Source organism: Egretta garzetta, unplaced genomic scaffold (assembly GCF_000687185.1).
Source record: "Egretta garzetta isolate BGI_Z169 unplaced genomic scaffold, ASM68718v1 scaffold419, whole genome shotgun sequence".
Classification (NCBI taxonomy): Eukaryota; Metazoa; Chordata; class Aves; order Pelecaniformes; family Ardeidae; genus Egretta; species Egretta garzetta.
In genome coordinates this window covers 954,432-964,211 of record NW_009260777.1, presented here as the reverse complement: position 1 = coordinate 964,211, position 9,780 = coordinate 954,432, and the positions used below count along the sequence as shown (strand labels likewise).

Below are 9,780 nucleotides of genomic sequence, written 5' to 3'. Positions count from 1 at the left end.
TAGCTTTGCTGTCACATATCCATCTGTAGGTCACTTCAGTCACTGTATGGCACAAAGCTTTTCCTTTGTACCGCATCACTTTACTTACAGTCAGCTTTCCCATAGCTGAAGAGTAAGTCTTAAAGAACTAGTGAAGAAAATCATTAGAACTAAACAGTTGTCATCATAGGAAGTGATGAGTATTTTTTTCTGATGTCCAGGATTTTCTCTTGCCCTAATTACCACTGAATTGTAAGGACTCTTAAGAGTGCATGGGCGCTCTCTCTCTGTCTCTCTCGATTTAGTAGGCTTTGTGTAACTGTTCAATAGCTCTAGCATCCTCTGATCAATGCAGTCGTTAGGAGATCCTAGAGTGGATGCTTCCTTCCCCCTCTACATTCCACTCCTCCTACGTTCCCTTTACCACATACTCTCTCTTGTCTCGCTTCCAAGAGTGGCTTGCAGTTAAATTCTGGCCCTGTTGAAGTTGATGAGAATTGTGCTTTGTTGGAGCCAAGGTTCAACTTAAATGATTTTCTTACTCTGGTTCTTGTCTAGATGCCATCTTGCTACTGTCGCTTCATACATAAAGCTAATGGGGCTGACACTGCATCTCAAGCTATGTCAAAGAGCTATTGTAAATTACTGGTATCGGTTGCATGTGAATTCCAGACGGGCATAAGAGACTTCAGCACAATGTAAACCAAGCCATAGCTGGAAATTGTCTGAAACAAAGACTTTCAAAAATAACTGTGGTGTCCTTGGCCACCTAAGCTGTTTGGGGGAGTCTGGGCTTTTTTTGTTGTTGTTTGCTTCCTGATGCTGCATAGTTATAATTTCCAGAAATTGGAGCACTGAAAAGCAAAGGTGGGCAGTCAAAATAGATAATTTCCCTGTGCCTAAAACCTTGGATACAGCTGCCTACTGAATAAAAAGACAGATTAATAACTTTGTAGTATAGCCACAAAAAGTGAACAAAACCAACGAACTCTCTGACAGCGAAGTGCAGACTGGAAGCTTAAGATGTACAGAAAGCCTCTCTCTTCCACTTCATCAATTTCTAATTGGTTAATGTTTCCTCTAACGTTTCTATCAAAGCATGGGATTCGGCATCAGATGATGTCAGGGGAGTTAGGAAGATCGCTTTCTCTCAAGCCTGGCTGACTGCTTCTTTTTATTTACTTAACCAGCCTGCTGCTTTGGGATCGCTTACTACAAAACTTGGCTGGTACGGGCTAAGAGTGGCAGAGTTGTTGCAATGCTTTCCCTGAAGCCTGGGTCAGCACGCTTGTGTAAGGGCATATTGACAGGTGGGAATAGGGAAGGGTGGAGAAATTTTTGTACGAGAAGGAACATGCCAATGCTTCATTGTGAAAACTGCGGGTGACGGCTATGGAAAGGGATCTTAAGTCTGTGAGACCTTACTTGAATTTAAATGTATGGTGGTAGCTTTATAACATGTATCAAATGAAAGACATTTTAGCCATGATCCAAAGTGAGATCACAGCTGGTTTTCATCTAGGACCCTCAAAAAAAAAAAAAAAAAAAGTCCAGTGGACTAAGAAGGATGTTTCCATTTGAGTTCAGCCTGTGGTTAAGGCCTCAAAAGAGCCGGTGGCTGGAGTGAAATGTCATAGATGTACAGCAAGGACATGCTTCCTAATGAGCTGGCAGATAGGGGAAGAATGATAGAGCAGAGGCAAGGGGAAAGATCTCTTCCAAGGTGATTATTTTTCTGGTGCCAGGGACTGGAATAGCTGTTGGTGGTATGTTCTCAATGGGGAACAGGAAAACACTGGAGAAGCAAGAGTGTGTGGAGAGGGGGGCGGTTTGCAAAACTAAATTGTCATTCCCCTTTTCTTCTGACACTTAAAGGAGAAAAGGATAGAGTTGTTTTACTCACAAGAAACAGGATGTCTTTATGCATAGACTCAGTATTTGGGGAAATGCATTTGCTTTCCAACTGTGCTGTAGATCGGGGTGTAATCTTGGCAAGTGCAGCAAAGCCATCTCCAGCACGCATGAGTGGAACTATAATCGCTTGACTAGCCCCATTCAAGGCGAATAGATATGCATCTGCTTAAGTACCTCTTAGAATTAGTCAGTAATCTTGTTGATGAGATCCAAGAGCCTTACACCTGCACAGTACAGGACATGATATTACTCTGGATATACCAGTATGGAAAAGTCCTTAGGCGTCTACATTATTTGTGAATGGGATTTAAATTAATGAAGGCCTGTGTGCATTTGAAGGTCTTACACATAGATGTGGGGTTGGGGGCTTAGTGCCAATGAATAATAAAAACTGATTTAAATAGAAAATATTACAGAACCAGAAATACCAGAAGGTGAATAAGAAGTTGTTGCCCTTAATTTCACAGCGTAAACACTTAATGAATGCTCAAGCCAAGAATGCCCCCAAAATAGGTAAATGCTTGCAGTGTCTGTGTATTGACACTCTTCTGTGGTTGTGCAGCAAGTGCTTTGACGTAACTTTATTCAGAACTGCAGACAAGCAGGCAGGGTCTAGTGGGGACTTGGGTATCTGAGGCTTGAGAAGCCTGTTTGGAAGCTCTTTTTGAAAGCTACAAATCAAAGGTCCTTAGCAATACATTTAAAAATATTTTAGATGAAAAACTGCCCATGTGTCATCTTAAATTTTATGTAGCAACTTCATTAGTTTTCAGCTCTGCCTTATGTAAAAGCCCCAAACTGTCTTTTGTAATTGTTGGAAGAACAAGCTGAACATAAGTACATTTTAATTCTTAACACTCGAATGTGCCAGTACTTCACACGCTGCTTTCTAACACATCATTGGCAAACTGCCCTTCTACCTAAAATTCTTATGTCACTGGATTAGGCTCCCATATACAGAACAGTGTAGCCTGGTACTTATTTTTTTTGGTTTTGTACTATGTCTGCGAGGATATTTTGGCTGTTTTATGATAAACTTTCACTCGGTAGTCAAGTGCTTGCTAGCAGCAGGTCATAAGGCAGTGTCAGATCATTTAAGTCACAAGACCTGGACTGCAAAGTGAAATACCACAGATATCTACAGTGTTCCAAGCTAATGTGAAATATTATTATTTCAAGCCATAATTTAGACAGTTGTAGGGCTCTAAAAGCCAGAAGACTTTTGCTGGAACTAAATGTCAAGTACGAAGTCTAAAGTTTGAAATGTTCTATAGAGTGAGTACATATATGCAGTAATTAGAGTTCTCTGCTTTGAGCTCTGGTAGTCTTGAATTTTTGGTGTCAGCTAACATATGAAGGGAGAACTTCCACAGTATTTCTCAGACAAAACCTGGTGAGATCACTGGTGCCCTCTGAATGCCAGAGTTGCTGGTTTTCCATTTAGTGCTTACACCAGAGTCCCAGAAAGCTACAAACCTTTTGTGGTGCTTATGTTCGGTTTGTAGACATTGCTCTATTAGGCTGTTGTAGTATGAGGTTTTCGTGAATATGCCAGTTAAAAACAAAACAGGGTCCATTTATGAAGAAGCTGGGATAACTGCATTATATACCAATCTACTGGAGCTAGAAGTAAAAGCAGCTGAATCTTCTTTCATCACCAGCTGTATGATTCGTATTGGATGTCCTTATAATGTGAAAGAGATAAGTGACTGGCAGTAGCCTAACAGTCCCTTTTGATGTCAAGCTTTGTTCAGTTTGATAATGCTGCATGTGTGTTTTGGTTAATGGCTTGTAGCTCCAGGGCAGCCTTATCTTACTCTCTAAAACAGAAAATTAATAAAACCAACTGGCTGCCTCAGAGTCTTGCCTGCGAAGCTAGAGAGCTGTGATGTGGGAGGTAATGATACCTAAATGAAGTTATAACTCCAACATCTCTTCTGACTTCTAGATCCCGATCGCATTATTGAGAAGGCATCCCACTCTGGCATGATCAATCCAAGCCGTCAGTGGCAGACTTTGAAACATAATGCAGGAGTTGCCCACTTTGAGTATCAAATCCGTGTGACTTGTGCAGAACATTACTATGGCTTTGGCTGCAACAAGTTTTGTCGACCAAGAGATGACTTCTTCACTCACCATACCTGCGACCAGAACGGCAACAAAACCTGCTTGGAAGGCTGGATGGGACCAGAGTGCAACAAAGGTTTGTGACAAATGCTTGACCCTTGGATGATCAGCGGGTTTGGATAGGATTTGAATGCATCATATCCAGGTTGCAATTCAGTGGTCAGTTTGTGCAGACAATCGGGCCTAAGGACTGATGGGACAGCAACTAACTCCTTAGACAGAGAACTAGAGGCAGGAGAAGACTAGTTTCTGCCTTCTTTTAAAATCTTGGAGAGGTCTGACAGGTACTGGGCACTTAGCAGATGTGTTCTTTTCCTGATTATCCGCATCTTTGCCCTTGGGAAGAAAACCCAGCCCATTGACTTCAAGGGGAGTTCTGCTGCTGACTTCAAAAAGGATTTCCCCTTTGGTGCAGAACTTCAAGACAAGCAGGAAGAAGAGACTTGTTTTAGAGCTGACCTGGCAAGTGTAAAGCTTTGGTGTTTGAAAAGTCCCAGGCTGCTTGTTCTACCTGAGGTGATGTTTAACATCTTTATTAGGGAATGGCACCTTCCTAGGTAATTTCAGAAGGAGAAAGTAGGACTCTGAATAGGAACAGACTATCAGCGTGTTTTGCTGACTGAGCTTATGCAATTTGAATGGATGCTCATCTTAAAATCTTGTGTGTTCAGAGATATCGCTCAAAAGTAAATCCAGAGTAGTTAAAAGTTGCTTTGAATTAGTTGTTAAGCCACGGAGAGTGGGTCAGCTCACCTGCAAAAGCTGGAGAAAGGAAACCTGTAGGCTCGAAGTGACATGAGCTCTCTAAGGAGAGACAGTTTCTCTTGCATTGAAACAACTCTTTGAACAGCACGAGGTGCAATTCCTCTGCAAAGCTAGCTGATAGATTTCCTATTGCAGGGAGCCACCTGCCTTGGTTTTCCTTACAGTAGACTTGATAAGAGAGACTTGTTAAAACCTTGGATTTAGTAGGATTACAATGCTGCTTAGAGATTAAAACATTCCCACGAGTGTGAAGATGCAGGAAGCAGGCAGCATGCTGATACTTTTCTTTTTTTGTTTTAACAGCTATTTGTCGTCAGGGATGTAGCCCCAAGCATGGTTCTTGCACAATTCCAGGAGAGTGCAGGTAAATGCTCCTTCTCCCTCCTTGTTTCCCCCCACTCCCCCCAAATAATTAAAGAAGTGATGGGAGGGAGGGTGGTTTTGGAGTCATATTTTTGACCAAGGCGCATTATTCATGCTGACTTGCCCAGAATAAGGGGGGAGCAGGCTTTTAATGCACTGATAATTTTAAGAAGCTTTTGTTTTGTGAAATGGTGGCACTGGGGGGGAGGGGGTTATGGGATAAATTGTGTGAATGCTGCCTAATGAGCACTAACTAATTATTTCTGCATAAATAGTGCAAATGTTTTGTGGGTATGGTTTTTTCAACAGCCTGATTAATAGGCTTTTTCAACTACAAGCTTGAAGTACAGTGTGGCTTTTCTCTCTTCTTCTCCCTTTCACTGTTTCCCCCTTCCTCCCTCCCACCCCTGGTTTCTTCCATCAGTAGGCAAAAGTCAAGCATTCTTTAGAATGGGATTAGTTAAATTTCTCGGTTCCTTTACCATTGTGAGCAGGGCTCCAAGTGCTGAGAGGTTAATAGCTGAGATGAAATCTTGTCAGTAGGCTCCGATGAATGCAGAATTTTGCTCCCGTGCTTTGAAGTCCATTCTCTCCTGGCAAGGAGACAATGAAAAGCAGAGTTTATCCATAGCCCAACAATTAACTATTTGGAATGCCTTCAAAATACACAGCATATATTTACAGCACAGGGAAGTTTTCTCCTTTGCTAATAGAGGGTTAATGGATATTAAATCTGAACATTCTTTATCAACAAACTGGTTTTAAGTTGCTTTACATAACCCTTATCAAATCTCTTTACATGCAATAGGGAACTGAGGGCTTCTGAGGTTACAAAATGTTGATACTGATCCTGTGTAGGAAGGGTTAAAAGCAAAGCTTGGGTATTCATGAATAAAACTCCGAAGGCTGAAGGAACAGAAAGTAATTTTTCTGCCTAACAAATGCATTGGTGGATTCTCTATTGCTGGAAGCTTTTGCGTGAAGCAGACTGCTTTTCTTTCTAGATAAGCTCTAGTTCAAACAAGAACTAAATCGGGGGTGGCTGACAGACTATATTATATGAGAAGTCAGCCTAAATAGTCACATTGGTTCATTCTTTCTCTCTTTGTCCCTGTAATCTACACTTTAAAACCAAACCAAAACAAATCCTCAAGGAGCATTCTGAAAGTAAGGTAGGAAGTAGCTTCTTGTCCTTGCCGAGAGACATGGCGAAGCAGAAGTCAAGCTGCAGGATGGAGTGTTGTAGGTTGTTCAGTGATTTTTCATGTTTTGCAGCACTGATATAAATCGGTTAACCCCCAAAACTCCAAATCTAAATCTTTTTTTAATTAAAAAAATAAAAAAGCTTAGCAAGTAGTAGGAAGTATCAGGGGGCCAGATGGCGAGAGGAGTGTATCAGTCAAGGCTACCAGTGATTTGTGCTTCTGTCATCAGAATAAACATGCCTTTTAGGGGTTGCTGTCTCCTAGTCAGAACAACAGGCTTTGTTTCCAGATTTTTTTCTTTCCTTTCTCTTTCTAAGTCTCTTACCTCCCACTCACTGCCCAGACATGCACTAGTGCTCTTATTTACTTAAGGTGCAACTTTCCCACACTTGATTTGCATAGTCTTGAAACAATGCTGTCCTTCTGGTGCTTTCAGATAACTTCTACTTGCCAAGTCAGACCAATATCTTTAAAGTGAACACAGAAACAAGATTCTATTTTCTTTTAAGTTTTGATGAGTCATATAGCCTGTATGTTACAAATGCAACAGCATTTAAAAATAACATCCCAGCAGAAACTGTTCTGGTGCAATAGACAACTTGCAAACATTCTTAAAATATCCTTTTCCCTTTTGGTGCGAGTCGCGTTCTTTAATGCAGGCCAGCCAGCAAAACCATATTTACTCATGAATCACTATACAAGGAAAGTTAAATTTAAATTTCTCATGAGAAACTTCTGCATACATATTATTAAACAAGAATTATTACCACGAATCTTTTTCTGGACTTGATATCTAACTTTTTTTTTTTTGAATGCCCATAGCCTTATCCAGTTTTGTTTATTACACTTTGAAGCTGATGTTCAAAGAAAGTAGTATCTTTGGCTCTAAAGCTCATGGCTTTTTTCTGTGTGTTGTTCTTTTGGTTTGGTGTTTTTTTTCTAATTACTTGTTTCTCTTTACATTTGCTTTAAAGAAAACAAAAACCCCACCCCTTTGATTTGGCAGAATTTTTGGAGTAAAATTCTCGATTTGGACACCTGTTTTTGCAGGGGAGCTCCCTTAGTTTTGCTTGTGTGCAAGCTCACAGGCAAGTTGCTTTGAATGCAATACAAATTAAGAGGGTATGTTCCTAAATTTTGATCTTTGTGCATTCTTATTATATTCCCTGTGTAGAAGGATTTTCCAACAGCTACTTGAGAGAGGTTATTTTGCCTGATCTGGTTTTCTTTCATGTTCTTTGCACACAGACACATAAGTTGGACTAGTTTTTTTTTAACACACAAACTAACAAGAATTTCCTATTGACTTTGAATAGGCTGCTATTGAAATAGCTATTAAAAAAAAGTTAATTAGGATGCAGTTTGTCACCTGAGATTTTTAGAAGGGAAGTCAGACTTACCACTGGCTGTGTGTGATTATCCATTGGCTAGATCCTTCTAACTTTTTCCCATGAGAAGAAATTGCCTGTAGAAGAATGGTGGGGGGTTTTATAAATAGAAAGCTTAGCCGACTTCTTTACAGATGAGGCTTGTTTTCATAATTTAGTGACAGCTTAGTGCGTAATTGCTGCTGATCAATTACTCTCAGGACCTGTTAATGAAATACAGTACCTCAACAAGCCCTTGCTTTTCATTTTCAACTTGTTTTCCTTGTTTCTATCTATAGATCCACTTTAATTTGAAGAATCCTTGGTCTGCTTGCTAGTGAGAACTAAATAAAAGCCAAAATAAGCTTTCCCTTAAGGGGGCTTTACTTTAAAAGAACAACTTCCTTTTAAGTACAGAATTCAGGTAGCTCATTGGTAGTGACAATAAATAATTTTAACAGTAATAAAATCTTCTCCAGACACAAAAATAAAGAATTGGATAAGTTTTAGTTATTCCATGAAAAGAAGTTAGCATAAATCAAACTCTGAAATACACTGACAACTGATCTTCTTTGAACACATGTAAAATCCTGATGTGTGCTGTTTTCTTTCATCTCTTACGGTGGCCCAGTCCATACTCGCTGTTTACGTTTCCTAGTTCAGAATAAGGGGAGCTTTCGACTGAGCAGGGAACTCGTAATGCTTTGCTACTGCCTTGCCGAGGGCTCAGAGTTGGTGTTTATGGGTTTGTCTGTCTTCCTGCAAACCCAGCGCGGCTGAAATGCCTGGAACCTTGTATTTGTGAGGCTCTCTGGATAACTGTTGTTTCCACTGACTTTTTCTCCCCCCCTCAATTTACAAAACACCCTGTCAAAGTCCAGAGATTGATTTGTAGTGCACACCCACCCTCTCTGCCACATTTGTATGAGGCTCCAAAAGAGTATTATTGTGCTGAATGGCTTCATGCTGGTTCTCTCAGAACAGTTATTCTTTTGTCAGGAGGCTGGCTATAGAGACCTTGGCAAAACTACTAAAATGTTTGTTTACAAGAAACCATCAAACAGACCTTGAATAGCTTTTCCCCCTCCCCTTGTCCTGCCCTTCTCCCCCACATCCCCAGTCTTTCTCCAAGCTTTGGAGTTCCACACTCACATCTACCCAGAGCAATTCTAACGAGTTCTTGGTTTGTTTCCCTGTTCTGATTTTCCTTTCCCCCCCCTCCCCCTTTCTTTTTTAAACGAAGGTGTCAGTATGGATGGCAAGGCCAGTACTGTGATAAGTGCATTCCACACCCAGGATGTGTCCATGGCACTTGCATTGAACCATGGCAATGCCTCTGTGAAACCAACTGGGGTGGTCAGCTCTGTGACAAAGGTATGCTAATCTTACGGACAGCCAAGGGTAACACTTGAATTTTAACGCTGGCAGACTTAGCAAGGAGAGAGTGCACGCGAGACAGGGAGAGCGAGCCTCCTGAAAGATGGTGGGAATTTTTTGTCTCCTCTGCTCTTCTGGTGGTGTTAGCATACGTGCTTAACTTTTCCTTGTCCTACTCTTGTGTGTGGATGTATTCTGTAAAGGCTCTAAAACAATGGAACAAAGCATGCACGTGGTGAAGTTTCTGTGCTTTTTCAACCATGGCTTTAATTCTCCTCACCTCTTGCAGATCTGAACTACTGTGGAACCCACCCACCCTGTTTGAATGGTGGTACCTGCAGCAACACTGGCCCCGATAAATACCAATGTTCCTGCCCTGAGGGCTACTCGGGACAGAACTGTGAAATCGGTAAGTGTTTGATGCAGCTGCTGAGCTGCCACTTGGCAGTTAATTCTTGCCTTGTTTTGGATATATTTTGTGAGGTTGGGGAAAAGTCAATTTCTAATACTAACTATGAACTCAGTGCTAGCTACCAAGATCCAGACTTCCTTGTTTGTGCTTCATCATGAACAGCTGGTATCTCTGAACATCAGCCTTCTGCTCACTGGAGAGATGGCTCCAAGTTACCTTGGCTGGCTCTGACTCAAACAGGTGCAAGTCAGTGTGGTGATGAGTTCAGCAG

The 9,780-nt window shown here is 41.2% G+C and overlaps 1 protein-coding gene across 1 annotated transcript in view; it reads left to right on the top strand.

Moving 5' to 3' along the window:
* Positions 1 to 9,780, top strand: part of JAG1 (jagged canonical Notch ligand 1) — a gene marked incomplete at its 5' end in the record, with an annotated part of 34,561 nt that overhangs the window by 13,907 nt on the left and 10,874 nt on the right. The window contains 4 exons of the mRNA XM_035901729.1: positions 3,842 to 4,096; positions 5,089 to 5,149; positions 8,964 to 9,094; positions 9,387 to 9,506. Of these exons, the coding sequence (XP_035757622.1) occupies positions 3,842 to 4,096; positions 5,089 to 5,149; positions 8,964 to 9,094; positions 9,387 to 9,506 (567 nt within the window). The remainder of the gene's footprint in view (positions 1 to 3,841; positions 4,097 to 5,088; positions 5,150 to 8,963; positions 9,095 to 9,386; positions 9,507 to 9,780) is intronic.